General features: G+C 40.0%; 1 protein-coding gene across 3 annotated transcripts in view; it reads left to right on the top strand.

The window, feature by feature from the left end:
- The window catches only part of LOC135175402 (cohesin subunit SA-2-like), a 67872-nt gene that overhangs the window by 1323 nt on the left and 39198 nt on the right, over positions 1-27351 (top strand). For 2 of the 3 annotated variants that reach the window (XM_064143482.1, XM_064143481.1), the window contains exons 3-12: positions 4164-4248; positions 4866-5009; positions 6318-6414; positions 7197-7273; positions 13086-13157; positions 15856-16060; positions 17163-17314; positions 18656-18729; positions 20394-20517; positions 26238-26336. In XM_064143482.1, the coding sequence (XP_063999552.1) occupies positions 4164-4248; positions 4866-5009; positions 6318-6414; positions 7197-7273; positions 13086-13157; positions 15856-16060; positions 17163-17314; positions 18656-18729; positions 20394-20517; positions 26238-26336 (1129 nt within the window). Of the gene's footprint in view, positions 1-3367; positions 3576-4163; positions 4249-4865; positions 5010-6317; positions 6415-7196; positions 7274-13085; positions 13158-15855; positions 16061-17162; positions 17315-18655; positions 18730-20393; positions 20518-26237; positions 26337-27351 lie in introns of all 3 variants that reach the window. The other variant, XM_064143483.1, reaches the window with a different exon arrangement.

Here is a 27351-nt window from a genome sequence, read left to right as displayed (position 1 = left end):
GCACTGAGAGAGACATGGCTTCTCTATAGCTATCATTTGTCAGGGATACATCAAGTCTTCTCCATTTCATAACTTGTATTTTCGGTCATTAGTTGAAATGATCTGTAAACCAAATGTAATTGTGTCACAGAAGAGTAGTTGGAAGTAGAAATAGCATATGGAAATAAATAAATAAATGATAAAGTTAAAATATTTGTCTATATCTTGTCTGGCCTTAAAGAGTGAATCTTAGATGTCTGATGATGTATGCATTGGACTCACTCCAGCCCAACTTTTGCTGATCTTGTCACCTTATGAGTAAACCTGATCCAGGTCTTTTGCTTCATTAAACTCTAATGAAAGATGAGACTTGCATTCCTTGTAGTCTGTGATGATCATTAATATAGCTTACAATGTGTCCTTTCCAGGATGTTTATTGGAAGCCAGGCTCTTTGTTTCAAAAGTGTCAGGAAATCACTTGGCAGTTGTGTGGATGAGTTTCTTATATTGCTTCTAACAGATGAAGCAGTTGTATTGAAATGTGTAATTTTAAAAATCCGAAGGTAGAATTCTTCCACGCACAGCTAAAAGAATATTATCTCTTTGTAGAGATAGCTTTCCTTTTAAGTGTGAGTCAGAGAATCTACTCCAAATATTTATCAAGATAAGAAAATTGAATTCAGTAATTTTCACAATAGTGTTGTGTTTGAGGGCTAAAGTCCTCAATAGTGTCCTTCCTACCCAAAGTGTTTTTTATCTCATTAGTAATACTTCAAGTCCTAGTGAAAGGAACATATTGTGTCAGAAATGCGAAGTAAAAACTAGTCTATGAGCTGTATGTAAAAGGATCTAAAAGTGAAAAGTAGGATGAGGTAGGGATGGAATTCTGCCTATGTTTTCTTGCTGACTGCTGATGGAAAAAATTAATGTCTGAGAACTGTTTCTTGCCATTGCGGTAAATGTAAGTATGAAAAAAATGTTCAATATGGTGCAGACTAACAAAGGGGAGCAAAGACAATTCTGAGAAAACTAGTTTAATATTTTTCAAACCTATTGTTGCACTTATATAGGTGAAAAGATGTTAAATGAAATTGTTGTATAGGGATCTATGAAGAAGTGATCACATATCACAGAATTAACCAGGTTGGAAAAGACCTCTGAGATCATCGAGTCCAACCTACCACCTAACTCTTCTAATTAACTAAACCATGGCACTAAGTGCCCCATCCAGCCTCCTTTTAAACACTACAGGGATGATGACTCCACCACCTCCCCGGGCAGCCCATTCCAATGGCAAATCACTCTGTGAAAGAGGGTCATCTCCGAGCGAGCATCATCCTCGGCTAGGTACAATGTTGCCAAAGAATATAAGAGGATGTCTAATTATTTTTACAGTTTCTTCAACAGAAGCTTAGCTGTGCAAATAAAACTCCATGAAAATATGTAATTTAATTTCTAAATGAGTTTGTGGGGTTCAGTTCCTAATTCCTAAAAATGCTTTAAGTACCTGCCTTATGAATAACCTTACTGGAGGGGGGAGTGGTGAAACAAAACATAAAGAAACCCTAAACTGAAACAAAACAAATAAACCTCCAAACCAAAGCACGAGTATCTGGATTAAGAAAAAACAAACCCTCTGCCTTTGTATAGGTTGTCTGCAACAACACATGCTTTCCATGGTGTTGCTGTGTGCTGTGGTGTGCTAATAATCAAAGCAATCCAGAAACTAAATGGCTTTTCAATATTAGTGTTTAGTGCTTGGTTACGTTTGTTAAGACAATGTTTAGTGTACTTATGAAAGTTACTGTAATTGTTTTCATCAGAGAGATACTGTTTCACTTGGCATTGTTAGCCTAACCTGAGGAAGCTGTAGATCAGTGGCTTCGTTCTTGGAGGTTTTGCTGAGCTTTAGTAAGCATGCTGTTCCATATACCAGGCATTCACTTTGTTAAGCCTCTCTTACTACAGGTACATTTTGCCTGGCATAAACCGAGAAAGTAAATAGTCCAGGGACTGTAGGTACCATCTGTAGTGCTGTCTTTCAAGATGTTTGTGGGAAAGAGATGTGTGAGCTAAAGCTTCAAAGAAGTATATTCTGGACAGAAATGTCGGTACATGATTAGACAAGTACTTGACTGAATTGTCCTGCAGCGGTTCTGATTTAAATGTTTTACTTAAGCTTGGATTCAGTTATAGTTGCTGTAACCAAACCAAATGTATTCATTATCATTATGGCATGGGCTATGTTGCTGAGTGATACATGTAAAGAGTTCAGGAAAATTGAGTGTTGCGAGCATTATGTTGAGGCATAAGGCAGGAACATGCAACACATGTTTCCACAACGTTGGTTGGCATCTGAGTTTTAGTTCTAATGAAACTGCAAGTAAGAACTTGCTAGTCCAGCCCCATAATGTTCATTCTTCTTTGAAATCAGGAGTGAAATGATTAATCACATAGTATAAGTAGCTCCTTGACAAACATGTTTGGATTCTTTATTTGTGGTCTGTAGAAGAAATGGAGAAGAGCTAACTGGCATCAGAAAAGCAGTACATGTTGCTTGTCTTACTACTTGTTTTTCTCAACTGGGAGTCTCTGGTGTGCTTCAGATACTCTCTGTGGCTTGCAACTACAAATCAAAAAGAACTTTTGAAAACCTCTGCAAACTCTTGCTTCTAGTTGGTTTGACTGTGAACTGTAGTTCATCTCACTTTTCTGTAGCATGCAGAAGTCCAGACAACTGATGTAAGGATGGGTTAATCCTAAATTGTTTTCTTGGCTTCCACCTGTCAAACCCTGGTACATTTTGGATTTTGCTATGACAAGACATTCATTGGATTTAACTTTACTCTGTAGGGAAGTTAAATAGTTATGAAATTGTTTTTAGAAATTTGTTTAGTTTTTATAGAATTGTATGTATTTTATGTAAAACTTCTAGAATAATCTTTGGAAGCCTAATTCTACATTGTTTATGGTGAAATGTCCCAGCAGATAACAAAAGTAAACTGATGTGTCTAAATAAAAACTTTTGCTCTTACTAATGAAATAACATCAAGACTGTGGTCTTGCAGTTGATGGTATTTGGCCTCAAGATTTGCTTTGCAGAGCAATATGTCTGACTCAATGTCTTGGGAAGAGCAACAGTAGTGCCTATCTGTCACTGATAAACCCAGCTGAGATTGATCTGGCTCTGCATCCATAGTACAGTTTATTCTCCGTCTGGATTCTCCAGCACTGGATGTTGGAGAGCTGACTATATCTGGCAGTGTAGTACACTGGTTTTTGATTAGTAAAGTGGTCAGTTGTGTTGGTGCACTTGTTGAAGTAGTCTCATGAAAATGACAGTAACTGTATACTCTCATATTTACTTTCTTTTTATGCCTTCTTATAGTACAAGTCAACTGACTTCGTGTCCTGGCCACCGTAGTTTAAAAGGAGGCTAGAGCAGCCAGCTTCCAGTACTGGACCTGCTGCACAAGTGGGATCCAGCTCGTCTGCTCAGACATGACCTCTGGCAAAGCATATTGTTTGCACTGGGAATCATGAAAAGTGGCATGATTTCATTGCAGATAAATGTATGGCTTCAGACTTTCCCGAAGGTGCACCTTTATTTGTATAGTTACTCCTCTATCAAATAAGCAATGACCTGCAAAGGATTTCTTTTTATGTGCCATTTTCCTTCAGCTTGTTTTATAGACAAAGTAAAGCTGTTTCTTCCTCTCGTGTTAAATTGTAGCCTCATTAAATGTTGCTACTTTGTTTTGTGTAGAACACCCATTAAGTGAATGCATACTTGTACTGTTGATTCATGGGGTAAAGTTCTTAAATCAACAGAGGCTGACATAAGTCAACATCAGCTTTTCGTTTCTTTAGTTACTTTCTTCTTTCCTGATATCTTTGATAGTTTGGCTAATTTTCTAATTATATATATATATATATATATATATATATATATTTTTTTTTTTAAACAGGAAAGCAAACAATTTGAAAAAGGCCCCAGATTTCTGTTGTACTTTTAAAGTTAGATGTTTGGTTTTCAGTAACAAAATGATGTAGCTTCTGAATGATTAATTAAAGATGTTAAAATACATATATATGCTCTTATTGTCTTCGATTACTTGTACAGAGTACCTGTACAGTTCTGAGTTCTTGCTGCTAACCCCTTCAACTCGTTTGTTATCCTTCAGAGAGAATGCTGTCCACGATGAGATTCTGCCTGAGTCTGCTGTGCGGAATGGCAGCTGTGTGAGAAATGGCAACCTGAGAACACCGGTAAGTGGTGTTTCTTCTCCCCTGCTTTTTTTCTTAAATAGAATTTGTTTTCTGTCTCCTTCAATTGTTACAAAATTGAGTATTGCATAAGGCAGTCACAACATGATGTATCTAAAAATCTAGTCACAGCTTGACCCCCAAATTGTGTTGGCATCACAGCCTCAATGCTGGCCTTTGAGCAGTCGTTTAACTTCAGTGTGTTTTTCCATATCTGTGGATTGTATGCAGCTGTTAATTTGCAGGTTTGTGTGTTTACCCTGTGAGTGAAAAGATGTAGAAGAGCTTCTGTGCGTCGTGTCTATTCTTCAGAAATTAGAGTTGCCGAACAAAAATGTCTCTTGGTTATTACACAGTTGTTCAGAAGCTTCTTTACACTTTACTGTGGTTACAACTCGTTAAGAAAAAAAATCAAACTAGTAGATCATTTCATTCCTTTCTAACACAGTCATGTTTGATAAGGCTTTTATCAGTGTCCTTGAAGTTGAAAAGTTAGCACTCTGGGAAGTCATTACAGTGATAGTAAAATTAACTTGTTGTTAGGAGATAGTTTGTTTATTTGTGAATGTCTGTTACATGTTGTGTTTTCTCACATACCTTCTTTGTTTGGCTTATTTCAGAGAGATAAACGGAAGGTCAGAGAACAGCATGAAAACACAAGAAGTTCTTCCAGTAGCAGAAGAGTGAGCCGGCTGCAGAATGGAGAAGTGGTCGAGGCAGTTACATTGTTTGAAGTGGTTAGCATGGGGAAGCAGGCCATGCAGGTATTTCTAGCTCTGAATTCTGAGAGCTGAGGGAGGAGAAGGTGGAGAAACTGTAGTTATTTTGGTTACTTTACTCTGGAGCACTGGAATTTTGTTCCCTTTTGGCACAGGTGGGGAGAAAAAATACTTGATTGGGAAACTTTTTTAAGCATGGCTCTTGAAAAATTAGTGAAAATGTATCTGTCAGATATTTAAATAAAGGAGGAAGGAAATATATGCCTAAACCTATATCTGAGCATATGAAAAGAGAATTATTTTATAAAAACCCAGAAAAAGTTTCATCAGTAGAAAATTTTAATTGTTCAAGATTCTGAAAATCAAATAGTTCTATTTTTTTTCCCCTGGGAGTTTGCCTTTTGGTATTTTACTTACACTTCAATGTAGTTTGACAGCAGTTTGCGTAATAGTCAGGCTCCCTGTGCCTCTATGTAGTTAACAGCTTTCTTCAGTGTGAGCATGTGTATATGATACTATGCTTCTCTATGTGTATGAAGGATTAGAATCTGTACCCAAACTTTTTTTATGTGGGGTTTGAGACCTTAGTTTTTCCAAGATGTTTATGTGGATGAACTTTTGCCATGCTACAGCTGTGTTAGCTTCAGCAGAACTCCCTGAAGGGCTCATCTTCTGCTGTGCAAAGCACGATATGAAAGGCTTGGAAAGGCAGCAGCTTGAGCCCAGACCGCTGCTGCTGGAATTCATTAGACATGTGGCACTACAGGTGGGTTGAAGCCTGGCTGCCTTGTCCCAGCAGGCCTGTATCACATACAACCTACAGGCTGTACTGCCCTAGAAATGAAGTTTGGAGTTGTTTTTATTAGCTTAAGTGTAGTATGTGAACTCTTTCATCTTTCTGCCCAAACTTGATGCTAGAGAAGATGAGAACTACCAGGGACAACTGATAATATTAATTTAATATTAATTATTAGATACTTCAGAGTTTAAATATGGGTGGGTTTTGCTTTTTTTTCCTAAGTGGAACTATTACCTCAGTGCTGGCAAGAAATCAGGAGGAGGATGAAGTTTTGTTTGTTGTCATTTTTCCTGTTAACAGGGAGTAAAGCATCTGTGAATGGCAACATTGCTTAGAACAGAATTTGTAAATGAGTAGTTTAATATTTCATTTTACCCTGGAAGGAGTCTTTTGCATGTACAAAATGGTGTGGAGTTTATTCTTATTTTTATAATATAATGGAGATGGAACAGCATTACTTTGTATGTATTTTTTTTTACGGGTCACCTCAGTGTGAGGAGTGCAGCATTGCTGTGTTCAGCTCTCCACTAATGCACTTTTTCAATCTGTTTTAGTGTGTAGTAGATGACTGGGTTGAAGCTTATAAACAAGACAGGAATGTGGCACTTCTAGATCTAATCAACTTCTTCATTCAGTGCTCAGGCTGTCAAGGTAATTTGCCCTCTTAGTAGCTGTTTCCATTGTCCATGTGTGAAAGTAGTCTGAATTGTGCTTTCTAAAATGGAATTTTTCTCTTCAGTAAATCATGTACTTATAATCTGTACTCTTTTGTTCAGACGAAGTCCAGATGAGCAGCACTAACAGTAAAGAATGTTGCTGGTTAAATTCTTTGGCTCTTTGCAGTGTACCAGCTCTGAGTTGTGTTTGAGCGTGGATTCCAAGGTCAGGTTCCTCAAGTGGCATGTCACATTGCTTTGCAGAATCCCCAAATAGGGAAGGGAAAATAGTTTTGATGACTGTTCTCGTTAAAATCCGTTGTTTCAGTTGCCACTTGTTTTGTAATTTCCTAGTATCTTTTGTTTTGCTAGTATATTTGTTAGAAAACAACTAGTAAAGTAAGCTCCCTGCTTGGGTGGCTTTAGAGGCTCTTGCCTTCTTTTGGTTACTCTTACCAGAGAATTGTGAAGCCATTTCATGACAAAGATTGAGACACAGTGGCTTCTGGGGGACAATCTGCTAGCAAAATACTTCAGGATGGCAAGTAGGTGTTTTAGGAAGTCTGTTCTATTCTGTTAGTTGGTAAGTTTGGAGTGTATTTAAACAGCTAGAATGCACCTTTTACCCTTCATTTTTTCCCCAGGTCTTTGATAAATATGCCTTTGTCTTATGCTTTGGTGTTTCTAAATTTCACTTGAAGTCCTTACTGCAATTTGGATGTGATGAATACAATATGGTTGTTGGTAATTCTTCTTGTTTAAACACTGCTTTTCTAGGCATGGTAACAGCAGAGATGTTTCAAAGTTTGCACAAGAAGGATGTCATGCAAAAAATGACAGAGACCTTTGATGAGGTAGGCACAGCTTTGAATTTTCACGCCTTTTGTATATAAACAATAGGCTCTACCTTAAAAGCCAGCCTCGACAGAGCTCCTGCTTGCTTATCAGAAGCTGTATCCTATTTCCTTAATTTAGAAAAATAGTGTTGGGTTTTTTTTCATAATTGAGAAATTTGGTGTTGTAGTGGCTCATTTTAGCAGCAGCAGGATTTTTCAAGTCGCTTCTATTTTCAGAGTTTTATTTGGGTTATGTAACTGTAGTCTTCCTGAATCTGAATTTCTCTTAGGAGACGTTTTGGTAGTGACTTTATAAAGGTTATAATTGCTACTGGCCAACATTTCCTTTGGTATTTTATTGATAGGTCCTTTAAAAAATACTATGGTCTGTTACTGATCAGCTAATTTAATGGTATTTTTAGAGGATATCTGTATTTGGGTATTTTATTTTTTGTTTTACTGTGAGTTTTCCTAACTGTATTATGTGAAAAAAGAAATTTCTGATTTTAGGTAATTTTGAATGCAATAGTGGATATCTAGTTTCTTGAGGATTGTTAAGTTTTATTATGAAAAATGCAGTTTTACAATACTGTTTCTCTGACTGCTTCTTGGCTAATTATGGCAATATCAAAATTTTTGTGGTTCTCTCGCAATTGCTTCTGCACATTTTTTCTGTGTCTGCCACCTCTGAATTGATTTGTCAAGCAGCAACCATCAGCCTTATTTAGTTGAGTATCTCTCAAAGACCAGATGCTGTAGAAATTCCCACAGAGAATGAATTTGCCAACATGTTTTTCTTCATTTTAGAAGTGTAGTAGCACTTTGGCTAATTTTTTGACAGAAATGATCCACTATGTGACTGGCTGTATGAATTAGTAATCTGGCACTTTTTTCCCCCAACTAAATTAGCCCTCAATAGCACTTGCAGGATAAGCACACTGGAAGGTATGAAAATGTGATTATTGTTATCATCAGCCTGTATGTGTTACAGCTCTGTAACCTTTTAATCTGTCCTGGTGGGTAAAATGGAATGTGCTGCAGTTGCCTTAGAAGCTGTATTCTTCATGCTATAAAAACAAATTAACTTTGATTTTGGGGCAGTATTTTGACATGCTGCTGTAGTGAAACATTTTATTGATGGAAGGAAGCCAGAGTCCCTGTGTAACATATTTAGTGTCTTTTTTCCCCCCCTTTAATTCTAAATCAGTAGATTCTGAAATTCTTTGCTTTTAAAGAAACTGAATCTAAAAAAAACCTTCTAAAATGATTTCTACAGAATGGAAGTATTTTTAAGGACAGTATATGTCAATTTGTTTGATTGTTATGACTAGTATTAAGAAAATATTAATATAAAAAATGTCTGAAGCAATAATTTTTATGTTAACTTCAGTTACTAGGTGGTTGAAAAATGCTTGATGATTGAACTAATTTCTGTTGAAGCAGTACTATGGTAAGAGCAAAGTAGTTTGTTGTTTTCAAGTGAGTTGTTTGCTCTATCTCTTCTTTGTCACAAATAACATGGAAATGTAACGTAGTGATTAACCTAGTTGAGAAGTAGTGCCAAATAGAGGCTATTGTCATACAAACTGATGAAGTGTAAGTTAGGTGACAGTGAGGTGAACTGAAAACTAATTGAACAACTGGGCTCACAGGCTAGTGATCAGTGGCACACAGTCTGGTTGGAGGCTGGACACTAGTGGTGTACCCCAGAGTTTGATATTTCATAGAATCATACAATGGTTTAGGTTGAAGTGACCTCAAAGATCATCCAGTTCCAACCTCCTGCCATAGACAGAGACACTCCCCACTACAACAGCTCACTCTAGGCCTCATCCAACCTAGCCTTGAACACCTTCAGGGAGGGAGCAGCCACAGCCTCCCTGGGCAACCTGTTCCAGTGTCTCACCATCCTCACTGTGAGGAACTTCTTCCTAACATCTAGTTTAAATCTCCCCTCTGCCAGTTTAAACCCATTACCCCTCGTCCTGTCATTACAAGATCTTGTACATAGTCCCCTTCCAGTCTTCCTGTAGACCCCCTTCAAATACTGGAAGGCTACTACAAGGTATCCTTGAAGCCTTCTCTTCTCCAGGCTGAAGAGCCCCAAATCTTGTAGCCTGTCCTCACAGGAGAGGTGCTTCAGCCCTCTGATCATCTTTGTGGCCCTCCTCTGGACTCTCTCCAACAGTTCGATGTCCTTCTTGTGTTGGGGCTCCAGAACTGTACACAGTACTCCAGTAGTCCAGATGGGGTCTGACAAGAGCAGAGTAAAGGGGGAGAATCCCCTCCCTTGCCCTGCTGGCCACACTTCTCTTGATGCAGCCCAGGACATGGTTGCTGTCTGGGCTGCATGTGCACACTGCTGGCTCATGTTGAGCTTTTCATCAACCAAGACCCCCAGGTCCTTTTCCTCAGGGCTGCTGTCCAGCCATTCCCCACCCAGCCTGTATTTGTGATTGGGATTGCCCCAACCCAGGTGCAAGACTTTACACTTGACCTTGTTGAATTTCCTTAGGTTGGCCTGGGCCCACCTCTCCAGCCTGTGCAGGTCCCTCTGGATGGCATCCCTGACCTTTAGCAAGTCGACTGTGCCACACAGCTTGGTGTCATCTACAAACTTGCTGAAGGTGCAATTGATTCCTCTGTCCATATTGCTGACAAAGATGGTAAACAGCCCTGGTCCCAGCACTGACCCTGAGGGATGCCAATACTTTGGGCCAGTACTATTTAACACCTTTAATAACAACCTCGACAATAGGGCAGAATATACTTGTAGCAAGTTTGCAGATGATGCAAAACCAAGAGGAGTAGCTGCTAGACCAGGTAGTTGTTCTGTTGTTCAGAAAAACCTGGAGAGCAGATGGACAGATGAGGGGAGGGCAGTGGATTTCAGCAAGGCTTTTGACACTGTGTCCCATGGCATCCTTGCGGCCAAGCTGAAGAAGTGTGGATTGGATGATTGGGCAGTGATGCATTTGGAACTGGTTGAAGGACAGGACTTAGAGTTGTAGCCAGCAGGGCAGAGCCTACTTGGAGGCCTGTAGCTAGTAATGTCCCCCAGGGGTTGATACTGGGTCCAGCCCTATTCAATATGTTCATCAATGATCTGGAAGGAGGGATAGACTGTACAGACAGTAAGGGGAAGTAAGGAGAAGTGTAAAGATCTGTGGAAGAACAGTGCCATGGATCAGTATGGACTGGGGGCTGATCTGTTGGAGAGCAGCTTTGGGGAAAAGGACCTGTGAGTCCTGCTGGACAGCAGGATGACCATAAGCCAGCAATGTGTAACCAAGGAGGCCAATGGCTTTCTAGAGTACATCAAGAAAAGTGTGCCAAGCAGGTCGAGGGAGGTTATCTTCCTAGTAAGGCCACATCTGGAAAACTCTGCCCATTTCTGGGCTCCCTGGTTCAAGAAGGACAGGCACTTGCTGGAGAGGGTACAGGAAAGGGCTGCTAAGACGATTAGGGGAATAGAACATCTTCCTCATGAGGAAAGACTGAGAGAATTTGGTCTTTTTAGTCTGGAAAAGCAAAGACTGAGGTGTAATCTCCTACGTGGTTATAAATTCTTAAAGAGTGGGTGTCAGGAGGATCATATCGATCATTTTTCAGTGCCTGGTGATGGGACTAGATATAGTGGGCACAAACTTGTTCAACATAAGAAGTTCCATATGAGAAGGAACTTCTTTAAGGGTGATGGTGATGGAGCACTGAAATAGGCTGCCCGGAGAGGTGGTGGAGTCTCCAGCTCTGGACACATTCAAAACCTGGCTGAATGTGTTCTTGTGTGGTCTTCTTTAGGTGAACTTGCCTTGGCAGGGGAGTTGGACTTGATCTCTGGAGGTCCCTACCATTCTGTGAACAAACTGGAGAGCTGAGCGAAGAGGAACCTCACAGAGTTGTGCAGCAGAAAATCCCATAAACTTGGGGAGGAGTAACCTCCTGCTCCACTACCATACATGGGCAGTGGGCAGAAACTGAAATGTATGGAATTTCACCTGGGCACAAGAATACTTCTTTTACTATGAGGATGGTCAAACAGTGGAACAAGTTGCCCATAGGGGTTGTAGAGTCTTCCACCTGTGAAGATATTACAAAGCTGATGGCACATAGTGTCACCTGAAACTAAGGGGACAGACTGCTTCTTTTAGGGATCCTTGGCAGAATGATGAAGGCATTTACTATAGTTACAAGTTACTAGTGTAGTTACGAGACTAGTAACAGGATGTTATGATTGGTATAGCACATGATTTCTACAGGCAGAGTCAATATAGTAGCATAATGGAGAATTTATAATACAACTTATGATTTCTAATCACTTGAGTAACACAGAATTTGTTATACAGCTCATCTCTTTTTTTTCTCATCACCTGGACCGTTTGCAGATCAGGTCGAATCTTAGTACGTGATTTACTGTATCAATATAACAGTCATAATCTAGACTTGAAAATCATATAGAAGAGTACAAGTCACCCAGTCCTTGGAGGAAACAGATGATGGTGGAGGTGTCCTTGCCACTGGTCCACATTCCCCATTTAGGCTTGCCACCATATGATTTTATGGACAGTGTTCTGGGTGTTGTGAAGCTTTCCTGTTCTGCGACAGTGTCATCATCACCACTGGGCTGCCTGGGTTCCTGGGGCCTTCAAGGCCAGTACGTAAGGGAGTAACCAGCCTGGCGCCAGGAACCTTGAGGCCAGCAGGGAGTAGAAGAAGAAATCTGTTTGGTTTGTCTGCTTGGTAACCAGGACTTACAGGGCCTGATAATGAGGGAAAGGGAATGAATATGTGACCCGCTTGGTCGCAGGGGAGCAGCTGCTTGCTTCATAAGATGGTGTTAGTTAAGCTAACCACATTACAAGGGTCTGAGGTACTGGTCACACATGGCACTGGATGGCCAGCTCTGGCTCACCTTGCTTGAGCAGGTGACATTTTATTAGATGGTCCTAAAGTGTCCCTCTCAATTTCGGTCTTTCTGCAGTTCTGTGAAAGCTTGCACTAACATTAGAAGCAGGGACTGGCTTTAATATGGTCACTGAGGCATTTATATCTTTGTGGGCTGTGGTCTTCATCAGTGGAGATAGGCTTGTCTTTAGGAACACTGATTTTTTTTTTAACCCCTCTTACTTAAACTATTCTGTTTCTCTCTTCTGATTTTCTTCCTGTATGTGGTGTTTTCTTGCTTACAGCTTTATTCTTTTGCAGGTTTCATCCCCTTTCCCATTTTGTTGCTGAAATGTTTAGCAATGTAAGAGTTAAGTTGGATGCATAATGGTACAGCCATATGGGGATAGAAATTCTTGTGCTTCACTGCACCTAATAAAGAATTGTACAGTTCTTACTTTTTGTCTTGGAAAAATTAGGAAGTTGAGGAAACATCTCTGAATGAAGCCAAACTAAGCTGAAAACATTATAGTTCAAAAAATTCAGAATGGTTTTCTAGAGTTGAGATGTTTTACGGTACCTAGTTACTTAATGCTGGAAAGGAATATACACTTAGCTTGCTGAGAAACAGTATCTTAGAATTAATAATGAGGATTATATGTTGTACATGTTTACTTACATGTTTTAAAAAGAAGTTGTCTCTTATAGGAAGAAAACTCAGGTTTTGTATAAAAGTGAGGTTTTCTTCTGTCACTGGTTATAAATAAAAAATACCAAGATGAGAAGGAATTAATTTGCTTCATGCATTGAGCCATTTGTAACAGGAGTTGTCTTAAGTTTTCATAGCCTTTTAAATGTGGTATGTGATCTGTGATGCTTTTGTCTTTGTGAATTAACTGTGCTGCTTCATCCAAAAGCTCTTAAAACTTTGTCTCATGCATTGCAGGAAACTGGATTGCAGTACAAGAAATTCATGGCTTATCCTTGGATCCTGACAGTTACTTGGCCAGTGGACATGGTAGGACTCTTGTAGTTCTGTGCATCTGTAATATGGCGTTTTCTGTGGCTGCACTTCCCATTTGCAGTGTAGATGAATACATCAGAATGAGTCTTAAATTCCAAGCTAGTGAATGGAGATAATCATGCATTCCTGAAGTCTGCTTCACCTGGTCTGTCTCAGACCTCTTTGTGTGAGCATACCCCTCCTTCTGAGGTTCCCGTTTCTTGATGTTGAAGGGACATCATCATTTTGAACAGACTGATGTATATCAAGTTGCAGTGGGGTTCAAGAGCATTCCCCATCCCTTCCAGCAAGCTCTACACACGTGTGCATGTTTGTGCACACATATATGCACAGAGATTTGTTCAAAGGGTTACTTCATCAAAATCACAGTATCACAGTATCACCAAGGTTGGAAGAGACCTCACAGATCATCAAGTCCAACCCTTTACCACAGAGCTCAAGGCTAGACCATGGCACCAAGTGCCACGTCCAGTCTTGCCTTGAACAGCCCCAGGGACGGTGACTTCACCACCTCCCCAGGCAGCCCATTCCAGTGTCCAATGACTCTCTCAGTGAAGAACTTTCTCCTTACCTCAAGCCTAAATTTCCCCTGGCATAGCTTGAGGCTGTGTCCTCTTGTTCTGGTGCTGGATGTACCCTTGCAAACAGAAATGTTTGATTGCAAGAATATTCTGAGAACAGAACAGCTTTTTTTGGATGCCTGTTTCCATACAATGCTTGAAGCATTGTGGGGAATTAATCTTAACTCCTTGATGGCACTTTATTTTGACTTTTGTCTCTTTCCATAGACAACATAGAAGAAGTAAATGCTTCCATGATGAGTCAGAGCAGGACTTTCAGCTGAGTGATTCAAATAGTTTTCTAGAAGAACCTGTGACTTAGTTTCTGGAAGTAGAGTTCCTTCTTTGTACTGGTTATAGAGAGAATCTAAGGGAATCCCAGGTTAAGTGCCTACATTTAGATGGCACGCCCATTATGCTGTGTTTCTACAGCATGCATGTTACCAATACAGTAATCATGGACAATATAAATGCTCTTAAAAAGTGAGTTATCTTTTTATATATATGTTGCTTTTCAGCTGCTGAGGAGTAAGCTGCAAAGATAAAGTGGGTGTTTCCTGGAGTTGCAAGTTGTCTTTCTGTCAGTGTCATGCTGAAGAAGCGTTAAATAGGACCTTCCGGGGATTTCCTTTTTGTGTCTTTGCGGTTGCTACTACAGCTAGACTCTGAACTGACTCTTACAACTTGATCAGGAACACATTCCAGATTCCCAGTGTGGAATCTGAGTTGTAGGCATCCCTCACATCAGTCTGTGCATCTATTTTTCAACAAAGCAGTGGTTCCTGTGCTTAGGAAACAAAATTACAAGAGAAGTGCATGAAGTTCACTTTGTAAGTACACGAGATTATTCTGAGTGTGAAGCTACATGTTAGAATATGTCTGAGAATGTGTTCAACCAATTGAGTAGTGACCTGCTTTCAGGATGAAGTTTTCCATAGTGAGTGAAGTTTTGGAATTCCCTGGCTTCATTCACATCTGGAAACTATCGAGATGCAAATTCATAGTCAGACCCATTCCTGGGATCTGTGAGGTGCAAATGTTCACAGTGCCTGAAGTTGCCATCTATAAAGTCTTCTTAATGTGCTCTTCATATGAGGTGTGATATTTTATTCTGAGAAGTCATTTGGACTGCCATCTGTCAGCTTTTGTCCTGGTAGTACCAGCCATACTGTGAACACTCTTGTGGTTTTATTCTAACTCACTTTTTGCCTAGTGTCAGAGATATTGCCTACTTTTTGTTTCTGTGGAGGTTTTCAGGGACTTGGGTGCTGGTGATAGAGGTGAATGACTCTGTTGTTAAGCTGTAGTCTCATGAACTCCTTAATCTGGCAGTGCTGCTGAGGAAGAATCCCATCTTGTCCCCACTGAAGTTTTTTGTTTTCAATTTTCAGTCACTGAATTTTACCACACACTTGCAGGAGCAGGATGGGGAAGTGGGGAGGTACAACTACCTCCGAGAAAATAGGAAGAGGCCGGGAGTACTTGTGGTTTATGACAGTGAAAGTTATTTATGATGTTGTGGCTTTGTGTGTTCTCTCCCACCTGTCTGTTTACAACTCTCTCATGTACATTCATTGATTCATAGAATGGTTTGCATTGGAAGGGATCTTAAAGATCATCTAGTTCTGCTCTGCCATGCACAGGGACACCTTCCACTGGACCAGGTTCCTTAAGGCCTCATCCAACCTGGCCTTGAACACCTCCAGGGAGGGAGCATACATGATCTGTTCCAGTGTCTCATCACCCTTAATGTAAAGAATTTCTTTGTAATGTCAAGTCTAAATCTATTTAAGCTTCAGTCCATTCCCTCTCATTCTATCACTAAAAGTCTGTGTAACATGTCCCTTCACAGCTTTCTTGTAGGCCCCTTTCAGGTACTGGAAGGCATAATGTCTTCCTGGAGCCTTCAACTTTCAGATGTATGCTATCATGACAGAGTAGCTCTAATGAAGCTATTTTGTTTCTATGTTTCCTTGTAAGCTAGTTGCTTTGGAGTTAAAGCCATGAAAAAAGTTAGAGTGGGGTTGAGGTGAAGCTGACTGTCAGCAAAACTGTCTCATATTCGGTGGGAGAGATGCAGATAGTCTACACAGACAAAATTAGGGTGTTTCCTCTTGACTTTTCTTATGCAGGACAATGAAGACTACCCACTGATCAGAACAGGACCTTATTGGAAGAAGTTCAAGGCCAATTTCTGTGAATTTATTGCAGTGCTTGTCCAACAGTGCCAATGCAGCATCTTATATGATAGCTACTTGGTGGATACTGTCATCTCGCTGCTTACAGGCTTAGCAGACTCCATGGTCAGAGCATTTAGACACACAAGCACTTTGGCAGGTAAAATAGCTCACAGAACTGCTGTAGTTTGTGAGTTTTGTTAACATGTATACAAACATAACTGCTCAAAACTGGAAGGCTTTCTTTGCTGGAGCTGTTATTCTCTTATGCACTGACAATGCCTTCCTCCTAATGTATGTTACTTTAATAGAAGTATTTATTCCAACATGTATCTGAATAGAATTTGGATGCTTTATATACAGGAGATTTGCACCAAATTTTATTTCTTTGTGAAGAATTTTTTAAAAATGTCTGACATGGTTAAATTTAGAATTATGCTGTATTATGATGCATTTTTTCCTCAGTAACTATTTTTCCAGTTGGTTTTCTGCTTTGTTATTTCCCTTCTTCCACTAATTCATTTGGCAAGGTTGCATTAAATGTTTCACCTGTGAAAGCTTCCTTTGGAAAGCTGCTATTCTTGTGGCGCCTCTGCTGAAGAGAAGACTCCTTGCTACACGTTTTTGTTTCATGCAACATGAAAATATTTAAGCTACTACTTTATTTTTTTAATTCATTTTTACACCCTAGGGCTAGTAAATGACACCTTTTGCCAGGCAAAGAACACTTTGTATAATTCACTAAGTATAATTAAAGTACATGCCTTGCTTTGAAGGCTCAAAAATCCACTTGAAATCTATGCAAACCATGTAGTGATCTATAGAGGAACTTGATTTTTTTGTCAATTTAAGTAACATATTAAAATTCCCAGTATTCCATGGGCCAATTTTACTATTGGGCTTTTTGTTGTTGCTGTTGTTACTGAAAATCACCTATTCCACAAGTGTAGATTCTTCTGCAGAAAAATCAAAACTACATAAATTAAAGAGAGTTGCTCAGTAAATTAATTCTCTGACTAGATCTCTGGCAAACTTGTAAATCACTAGTAACATCAGTAAGGTTTTCCATTTTTTTTGATCCTTGTCTGCCTTTTAAAATAAACACTATATTTTAAAAGAAATTACTGTAACCTAGTAGTGTTTGTGTTTTGGATAATAAGCTGAATTTGACTAACCATATTCTTTTTGTGTAAAATGATTCATATATTTATGCTACTTATCTCTGACCTAAGCTAAGTACGTTGGGTTTGTCTCCTTTTTAGCAATGAAACTTCTGACAGTGATTGCAAGTGTACATCTGAACCTTGACGTGAACAAGCACAATGCTCAAAGATTATGTGAGGTGGAGAAGAGGAGGAGAAGTGGCAAGAGGACCAGTTACAGACTTGGCCGGCTAGAGAGAAAAAGGAAAGAGGTTAGGCAGGTGGCTTGTGTGGGGGATACATGAAGATGTGAAAAGAGAGATTGTTGACAGCTTGCTTTTGGATCACTCTTGTTCTTTGAGGTTTATATGTTTATTTAATGCTAGTGCAGAGCAGTGGTAACTGGCTGGATTAATGACTGAGGTAGTAACTGCCCTATGTACTGTTACCTTGTGATGTCTGTCCTACTAATTGTTTATCTAAATTGGCATCATTGGCCCTTGATCTCGACACAAATATGGACTTAGACACGTGTAATTTCATTAGTAGCTCTGGTGTTGTGGGAGTGCAGTTTTGCATATGTTTATACAAGCCAAAATGTTAGTTCTTGAACTGAATTTCAATGAATGAGAAAGGGCATGGGGCAGCTGTCAGCTCTAAGTAATGCATTGTAAAAATGGTTGTAACTTCAGGTATGACCTTCTTGCTGTTCAGTTTCTGTCATTTCTTCCCTACTCACCCAGGCAGCTCTTTATCAACTCCTAGAGATAGGCATACAGCTCTAAGAAGTAATTCTGGCTCGAGGGTAGATGTGACTTACTGTATGAACATCAAGCGTAGTTCCTTCTCCTGACCTTATAACCAGTAGCTACACTTGTGAGCTCTGGATATCTGCGGCCTGTCTCTGTTACAGAAAAAAAACCACCTTTTTGGTGGGTAGAAGTGTTTCAGTGTTACATAGTATTATTGTAAATCTGATCATAGAATGCACTGAATTAGAAGGTACCTCTAGAGGTCACCTAGTCCAAACCCCTGTGCAGTAAGCAGGGACATCCCCAACTAGATCAGGTTTCTCAGAGTCCCATCAGCCTGATGAGGCTCTGTTTTTTTAATGGCAAAACCAGAGAAAATGTGTATTGAAGGAAACCCCAAATTTGAAACACTTCCTGATGCTACTGATGAGACAATGCTTTTTGTTCAGTGCCTTTAGGTTTCCAGATGTTTGACAGTGGATTTTCAGGGCTTGGTTAAAATAGATTGTTACCGTGGGATGGGTGCATTTTGAAAATCGTCTGCCTTTCTTCCATCAGTGCATAAAAAGAGGAATTTAGACCTGTCTGTGAAGATCACTTCTTCTGTATCTTTCTTTGTATTGATAGATCAAGGTGCCCTAGATCAGACAAGTACCTTCGTATGCAGGCTGGCAGTTGATATCTGATAAACCTTTCATCAAGACACAGCTACAGAATGTCCAGTTGTTAGTGCAGCTGTGTATTGGTACTAAACGCAAGCAATTTGCACCACCGTAGTAATGCAGGTGCACTAATGCAAATTTTCCATGTGTAGGGAATTGTGAGAGCAGTATTAATGTTTAGTTCTCTTTTTTATTTCAGTGTGAGCATAAGGTTCTGGAGATGCAGAACATGATGAATGCTCTTTTCAAAGGGATATTTCTAAACCGTTACCGGTAAGAATAAAAATAAAGACATGATATGTGTCTGTATTCTCAGGAAATGCTTGTTCAGATTGTCCTGACATGGTTTGGGAGTTTGCTCCCCCACTTGGAATCACCAGGCTAACTCAGATAGCTGGAAGTAAAGACGAAGGTGTATATACAGCACAGCACACATTTACAAGCATATATACACAACATTTACAGATATTTACAATCATATACAAGTTAGAAGTAATACAGAAATTCGAAATCCCTCTGGGGCATAGAAACTGCCCATCAGGACTCACAGCCAACCCCACCTTATCCCTTCCCACCCCCTTTATCTCAAAAATTACCAAATAAAGCCCCTGTGAAGCTTACATGATTAAAATTCAGAGAAACAGAGGTGAGATGTCAGAGCCAATAAGGGGTTAGAAGGAAATAATTACATAGGTTCAGGCAGAGGAGTGAATAAGGCAAGGCAGCCAGCAGAGACCAAAGTGAGTGACTTTGTTTACATTATGACTTTTTATCCCTCTCAGCAGAACCAATGGGTGATATATACATCACTATTATTTTCTTTTCACAACCAATGATCTAATTTCTATCCTTAAAAGATTCCAATTAGCCTCAATCCAGCACAGTCCAGACGCCAGAACTGATTTGAAAACATCCTAGAGACACTGGTAGTGTCAAGGAAAGTGTAGCAGTTTTAAAGAATTTAGTCATATTAAAGGACTCTCTGAAGTATGTTCTTAAGATATTCCTGCTGGCTCTAGACTAGTGAATTTGTAGTTACAAAATAATTATTGCATAGAACATTTATAGCTAGCAGTCATGGAATCACAGAACATTAGAGGTTGGAAGTGACCTTGAAAGATTATCCAGTCTGAGCCCCCTGCATCACCTACAGTAGGTCACACAGGATTTGAATTGCTCCACAGGAGACTCCACAACCTCTCTGGGCAGTCCATTCCAGTCATCCTCACAGTGCAAATGTTTTTCCTTATGTTCACACAGAACCTCCTATGCTTCATCTTTCACCCATTGCTCCCTGTCCTGTCACTGGGCATCTCTGAGAAGAGCCTGGCTCTGTCCTCCTGACGGTCACTCCTCACATAATTATAAATGTTAATGAGGTTACCTCTCAGTCTCCTTCAATCTGAGGAGACCCAGCTCCCTGAGCCTTTCCTAATAAGAGAGATGTTCCACTCCCTTAACTATCATTGTGGCTCTGCACTGAACTCTGTGTCCTTCTTGAATTAAGGGGCCCAGAGCTGGACACAGTATTCCAGATACGGCCAAACCAGGGCAGAGTGGAGGGAGAGGAGAACTTCTCTCAGCCTACTGACCACAGCCCTTCTAATACACTCCAGGATGACATTGGCCTTCTTGGCCACTAGGTTACATTGCTGCCTCATGGTCATACTGTTGTCCACCATGACCACCTGGTCCTGCTCCTCTGTGCTGCTGTCCAACAGGTCAGTCAGCCTATATTGCTTCATGGGGTTGTTGCGATGACTCTACACTTGCTCTTGTTCACCCAATTGTCAGTTGAAGACAAGCTTACCTTAATATGAAGTTACTTGTAGTATTTTGGATGATCGTGCCTCTGCATTTCCAGAAAAGAAGAATGTTGCAAATGATATATATTGAACATTTTTAATGTATTATCTTTGAATTTTGTAATTCTACAGTGATGTGATCCCTGAGATCCGAGCAATTTGCGTTGAAGAAGCAGGCAACTGGATGAAAATGTACCCAGATGGTTTTTTAAATGATAGCTACTTAAAATATTTGGGGTGGATGCTGTATGATAAGGTAAAACTTCAATTTTATTTTTTCTTACTGTGCACAGTAGGTGGAAGGTTTTTGATAATGAAAAAAAAATCTCAATGTTTATGTTCTTGAGAGTAGATAGCTAAAACTAGAGTAGTAAAAAAAAAAAAAATCTTGCTTTCTTCTGCAGTTCAGGTTTTACTTTTAAAGCTGTTGTAGCACTAAATTACAGGACTTTTTTTGCACTTCCACAGCAGCACTATGTCCCTCCTGTACGTGAAGATATTTTTATATGTTACTGAATCAGGAGCTATTACTGAATTGTACCTTTGGAGCACATGCATAAATGTTGGCTAAAATTCTGCTTTTAGATTTGGTGGCTGCATTTAAAGTTTTGTTTCATTTTATAAAAATGAGCAAATGAGTACTACCTATAGTAAAATAGACTTCAATAGTGCATTTCTTGTTTGGAATCGAATGGATATAGAAAAAAAACTTACAGAAAGCCCAGCCATTTTCCAAAGGCTTTTCTCATTTTCTTTATAGTATGTTTGCTTTTCTTTTTAGGTAGATAAATATTGAAAAAAAACCCCATAAACCAACCAAACATAACCACCCCTCCAACAAAAAAGACAAACGAAAAGAAAACCCAAAATACCACCCTCTTCCAAAAACCCCTAAATAAAACCCACAGAAAACCATAGCCCACAACAACAAAATCAAGCAATGAAAAAAATCACAGTAACTCAAACCCATGTTTTTTCCCCCCTTCATGCTTCTAAAGAGCATGGGAGATTTTCGGTAGATAGAAATATTTATTGTGAATGCCTAATCACCGAAATTGACACACTGTACTTCTACAGGACATCTTTTACAGTGTGTGTTGCTTCTGTATGAATTCTGAAGCGTCCTCATTTTGGTGTCAGGTTTTTGGTGATTGCGTCCCGTGAATAAACTTGTAGTTTTCCACAAAGCCAGGAGGGGGAGCACAAAGCATCTTACTTCCCTGTGTTGTGCCAGAACTGCAAAGGTAGTATTTAGATTTTTAGAAGAACAAATCTATCAAGAACCTGTCATCTTCTCCTGCATAAATTTTATCTGATCAGAATATCTGTTCAGTTGGGAGAATTCTCAAAGAAAAAGTCATTTTTGAAGATGATGTGTCTTCATTCCCCGTGCTGTATGGTGAAAATTAACAGCTGGTGTCTCTGATTAATGCACATAGCTCATCCAATGTCATTTATTGGGAACTGGAAATGGTTGTTTTTCTAAAGCTTATTATCCAGAAGCAATGCAGATGCAAGCGGAGAGACAAAGTGAGAAATCTTCCGTATTCCACATTTGTCCAGGAATTGGTAGTGTGCCATTACTGGTGGTTGCAGTCTTGGCTGTGCTTTGTGATTTGCAGCCAGTGTTAAATTGCCTGATTCCAAAATGAGAGCAGGGCATTTCTGGCAGCAACAGAAGCAGCAGTGCTTTTATATACATCTGAATGTTATTTCCCACTACTCTTCCTTAATAAGCATTTCCATTCCATCTCTTTGGGAGTGAGCAGCAAGAAACTTATATCTCCCAGAGCCAATTTTCTTTTAGAATAAAACATAGAGAAGTTTGCCAAATAATTTAGGCCTCAGAGCTGAGCAGCCACAAAAGTATTCTGATGGTGGGGAGGAGACCTGGCCAGGATCATCTACAGCGCTTCAAACAGAGATTAAGTTCAGTCATTTGAGAGGCTTTAAAGTGGAGAGGGGAGGGGGAAGTAAGCACGGAATTAACATTTTGTCTTAGGTTTTTTATTTGGCTATAACCGTTCTTTTTCCCTATGAAATATCATTTTGCCATTATGCCCTGATAGAAAATAACCTTTCACATAAAAATATCATGTGGAAGAAGATGCTCCAAATTCAATGGTAATATTCCCAAAATTGCATATGAGGATCTCTCTTTGGGCCAGTAAGAGTTGTGGAATAATGATTTAAAGATACATTTTTGGGGAGTTTATGTTCATCTGCTAGAAGTATTTTAATTTAATTTTTGAAGACCAAGTTGCTACTAAATCTGACAGCTGTGTGCAGTTGAACAGTGTTATATGTAAAACTAGCCACCTCTCAGTGCATTTGTGAAACCCAGACACCTAACATGTTCAAAGGCACTGTTGTTCTTCCAAAGGGCATATATAGCTACTAAATCAGCATCCCCACTCAAACCAGTACTGATCTGGGCAGCAAGTGTGGAAAGGCAGTTAATGGAAAAACTTCAGGGTTCAAGAGTGCAAAAATCCAGACAATCAAGAATAAGAATGGGGAAGGTGGAGGGCAGGACTAGCAGAGAGGAAGGCCAAGTCAATGGAGATGCACACTTGGGCCTTCCTCCTGTGTTAGATAAGCATTGTGTGGAACTTCAGGGCAAGTTGTTGAAGTTATGCTATGTGAAACACCTGACAAAATCCTCTGGAAACAGGAACTTGCTGTTGAAATGAACTTCCCTGTCCTGATCATATGATCCTGGCAAAATTCAGATTGAAAAGGTTTTTATTTTTGCCTCCCATTTGATGTGGCTATTGAAACTGATCCCATAGGTATGTCTGCTTCTGAAATACTTTCTTCAAACAGACATGTTAATGTAGTGGCTTTCTGCTCCACAGGTAATCTCTGTGGGTTTGTACTGATTTTTCTGGTGGGAAATTGTTTTACTGTAATGGGCAGGTAAACTGGATTATCTTTGGCTACATAGGAGCAATTCCAAAGTAGACTAGTTTTCCCTGTCTTCCCACTTATTTGAGGTGTACTGAGGACTAAAAAGTGAACCCATGGCCTCATCAAATCATCCAGGTTTCAGCCTGCATTTGTAGTAGTGAATGGCCCCATCTCTGTGATTGTGGTGAGGATGAAATCTCATAAATTAAGGTGTTCATGCAGGGCTAGACCATGTGTAGAGCTCTCTGATGTTTTCTGACAGCCTGTTTGCAGGTCAGAGTCAAAACATATTATGAGGGACAGAGTGAGTTCAGAGTATCCTGAAAATGTGCTTACATGGTCTTCATTGACTCTGTCACAACTTTGAAAGACCAAACAGGCAGGTGTTTTGTCAAGATCAGATATGTTTTTCTGGCAAGGGGATTAGATGGCTGGGGTGTTTATTCTTGCCTGTGTTACTGTCAAAGGAGATGAAGGTAAATAGTGAAATAATTTTAGAAGCATGTGAAGTAATTTTTAGTGATCAAGACGTTGTAAGAAGTGATAAATCTAGAAGAGAAGAGGTGGTTGAGGAGAAAGTGCAGTTGAAAACAGGGAAGTGGCAGGTCTAGTCATAGTAGAAGTACTTATTTGTTCGTAGATATTAGATTTAGTTTTCTTGACACTTAAAAGAAACATACACAATACAGGGTTATGACTGAAAGCATTCTGGTGGAAAATGGATTACTTAGAAGGCAGGTGGTATTGTTTAATATATTAAATTTTTATCTGCAGACACATGCATGAATGCCACCTGACTAACATGCAAATGACATTGCTAGTGCATGCCAAGGGCTTTATGACCATCCAATATAACCATCACGAACTGTTTTCATTTTTTCCTAAAGCACAAATGGAGCCCCTGTTCACAAGGAAAGCCTTGTGATAAAATGCTGAGGGCAGCTGAAGCTGGGACTGCAGTACACATTGTCTGAGCTGAGTTTGTGCCAGTGTGCAGCGATGAGTGCCAAGTTGGGATTGTTTGTGAGTGAGTTCTGTGCTGAGGGGCCATTGTGGCTGTAGGAAGCAGCAGGTGTGGACAACAGTCTCTTTCTCAGACAGGCCCTTTAATTTTGAAGTACAATATAGAATATTTACTACTGGTTTGTTACAGGCAGATTAGAAGTTAATACTTATTTTACCTGCTGATCTCTTATTTTATATTTCTAGCAGAAAGCTGCCTTATGCAAAGCAGCTACTGGGTGTCATCCCCTGCTTTCTATCTAAGCAGGTGAACAGGAACTTGTAATGGATAGCCTGTGTGTAGGTGGTCTCCTTTCTTGGGTTTCCTTGATTATTCTTACTGCTATTGTTAGCAAAAGGAATTAAGGAAGAAATATGAATAGGCTCATTCAAAGCCTGCAATTCATTTAAGTGTCTCTTCAGATATCCATAGCATTGTAAGTTTAAAAAGCACAGTGATTTTTTTTTGCTGTTAGACCATAGAATTGTTTTGGTTGGAAAAGGCTTCTAATGTCATGGACTCTAATGATTGCCCTAACAGCGTCTTGGCCATTAAACCATGCCCTGAAGTGCTTTGTCTACATTTTTTTTTTTTTTTAACACCTCCAGGGACTGACTCCACCACCTCCCTGAGCAGCCTGTTCCAGTGCTTGACCACTCTCTCAGGAAAGAGATTTTTCCTAACATCCGATTTAAACCTCCCGATTTAAGGCCATTTCCTCTTGTTCTATCCCCTGATACTGGAGAAAAGAGACCAACAGCCACCTCACTACAACCTCCTTTTGGGTAGTTGTAGAGAGCAATGAAGACTCCACTTAACCTCCTCCAGACTAAACAACCACTCAGCCACTCCTCATGAGACTTGTTCTCCAGACCCTCCACCGGCTTTGTTGCCCTTTGCTGAAGGTGCTCCAGCAACTTGGTGTCCTTCTTGTAGTGAAGGGCCTAAAACTGAACACAGAGTTCAAGGTGTGGCATCACTAATGCTGAATACAGGGGCATGATCACTTCCCTACTCCTGCTGGCCACACTATTTTTCATACAGACCAGGATGCTGTTGGCCTTCTCAGCCACCTGGGCACACTGCTGGGTCATGTTCAGACATCTGTCAAGCAGCACCCCTAGGTCCTTTTTTCCTGGGCAGCTTTCCAGCCACTCTGCCCCAAGCCTGTAGTGTTGCATGGGGTTGTTGTGACCAAAGTGTAGTACCCAGCACTTGGCCTTGTTAAACCTCATACAGATGACCTCAGCCCATTGATCCAGCCTGCCCACATCTATTTGCAGAGCCTTCCCTACCTTCAAGCAGATTGAGAAGCCCACCCAATTTGATGTCACCTGCAGACTTACGGAGGGACCACTCAATCCCTTCATCCAGATAATTGGTAAAGATATTAAACAAGATTTGCCCCAAAACTGAACCCTGGGGCACACCACTCACGATTTGCCACCAGCTGGATTTAACTCCATTCACCATCACTCTTTGGCCTTGGCCATCCAGTCAGTTTTTTACCCAGCAAAGCATTCACCCAACTGAGTTACAAGCAGGCAGTTTCACAGAACACACAACGATAAGCTAGTTAATTTCTAAGGTGTCCCTCTTCCTCTAGGAATCTTCTAGATTTTCTTGGAATTCTTGTCCATGTTTAATGATGATCTGAGTCAAATGTTGACACAAGTAAAGTCTGACATAAAGAAGAATGCTGGCTCTATTAAGTCCATATTCTTATGGTTGTATCTTTAACAGGTGAATAGAACAATTCTTGTATCTTTTGTGTTCTGTTGCTTTTATTAACTATAAGGTCTGTGAGATTTTCTTTGACTCTTAGAGAGCCTAACATGAACTTTGATGTCATCTTTTAAGTTTAGCTCAGTGCAGGCTTCCACTGTGTGTGTGTGTGCACAAACAGAATGGAACCAATTTCATTAATAAAGAAGATGAGGCAGTATTTGGGTAGTTTGCTGTAAGCACCCATAAGAATTCTTATTTACGTAATGTAAATGCCAATAGAGGAACACCAGAAATAAATGTTTTTTATTGTTAGTTGACTTCTTTTTGTCTTCTAGCAAGCTGAAGTGCGGTTGAAGTGTCTTCTGGGACTGCAAAGCATTTATGGAAGAAAAGAACTTGTTTCCAGGATGGATCTCTTTACTAGCAGATTCAAGGTAAATAGATTACTGCTTGCTATTCTTCAGGTCTCATCTGGGTGTGTACACAGGGCCTAATGTTTTGATGGAAGCTGATCTCCTCACTCAGCTCCCCTTTGACTGACAGGAACTTAGAGTACTGCAGAAACAGCCTGCTTGGCTGAGTGGCTGAAGGGGTTTTGCAGAGGTATTGCCCTCTGTTTCTATGGAATTTTCTGTTCCACTTTAGTTCATACACAGAATTATGTTAGCATGCACTGTGGTTGGTTTTCTTCCCCATTCACCCAGAACAGCCCACATTTTTTAAAGGATCTTTGGCAGATGTCAAAGAATTTCATATTCTAAAAGTCTTCTTTTTTTTTTTCCCCTTGCCCCTTATAATGGCTTAACCTTGTAGATGGAGTGGCTGACCATGTATCACACTGATGTGGGAATGGCCCTCTGCTGATCCACCACGTCAGTATAAATCTTTTATCTCCTTTCTGAACAAGTCAGATGATATGCTGTAATTAGGAGAGCTTGTTCTGTGACTGCACTGATCCTGCACACTGTCTTTACATATTCCAACTTCCTGACTCATTTAAGAAGTAAGCCCTTTATTTTTTTCAATTCTGCCCTTGGTAATAATTTTGTCAGCTACTCTTATCCCTATGGAGTTGTGCCTTTTCAGTGTTTGAATAAGAAAGCTCAGGATGCTGTGACTGGTAGCTCAGTCCCTCTGAATCATCATCAGTGCTTGCATGTGGTGGTATTTCATGTTCTTTTTCCAAAAGGGGCAGGGCTTGCTTGTTTGTCAAAGCAGTTGCTAATAGTAAAAAATACCTGTAGCACATTCTCAAAGATGAAGAAGTAGATTAATATTGGTATCTTAAGACTAAATTATTCAGACTGAAACTTGTCTATCAAAGATTAATCCCTGGTTTAAACATTTATGTGGTAGTCCCCAATCTTTCTGTCTAAAAGAGGGTTGCTGTAACCTGCTACTGGACTAGTATTCAAAGACTGATGAAAGAGCTCCGATCTGTGCTGCCAT

The sequence above is a fragment of the Pogoniulus pusillus genome, chromosome 5 (genome assembly GCF_015220805.1).
Source record: "Pogoniulus pusillus isolate bPogPus1 chromosome 5, bPogPus1.pri, whole genome shotgun sequence".
NCBI classification, from domain to species: domain Eukaryota; kingdom Metazoa; phylum Chordata; class Aves; order Piciformes; family Lybiidae; genus Pogoniulus; species Pogoniulus pusillus.
The sequence above is the reverse complement of the archived record's forward strand: the minus strand, read 5'-3'. Positions and strand labels throughout refer to the sequence as shown.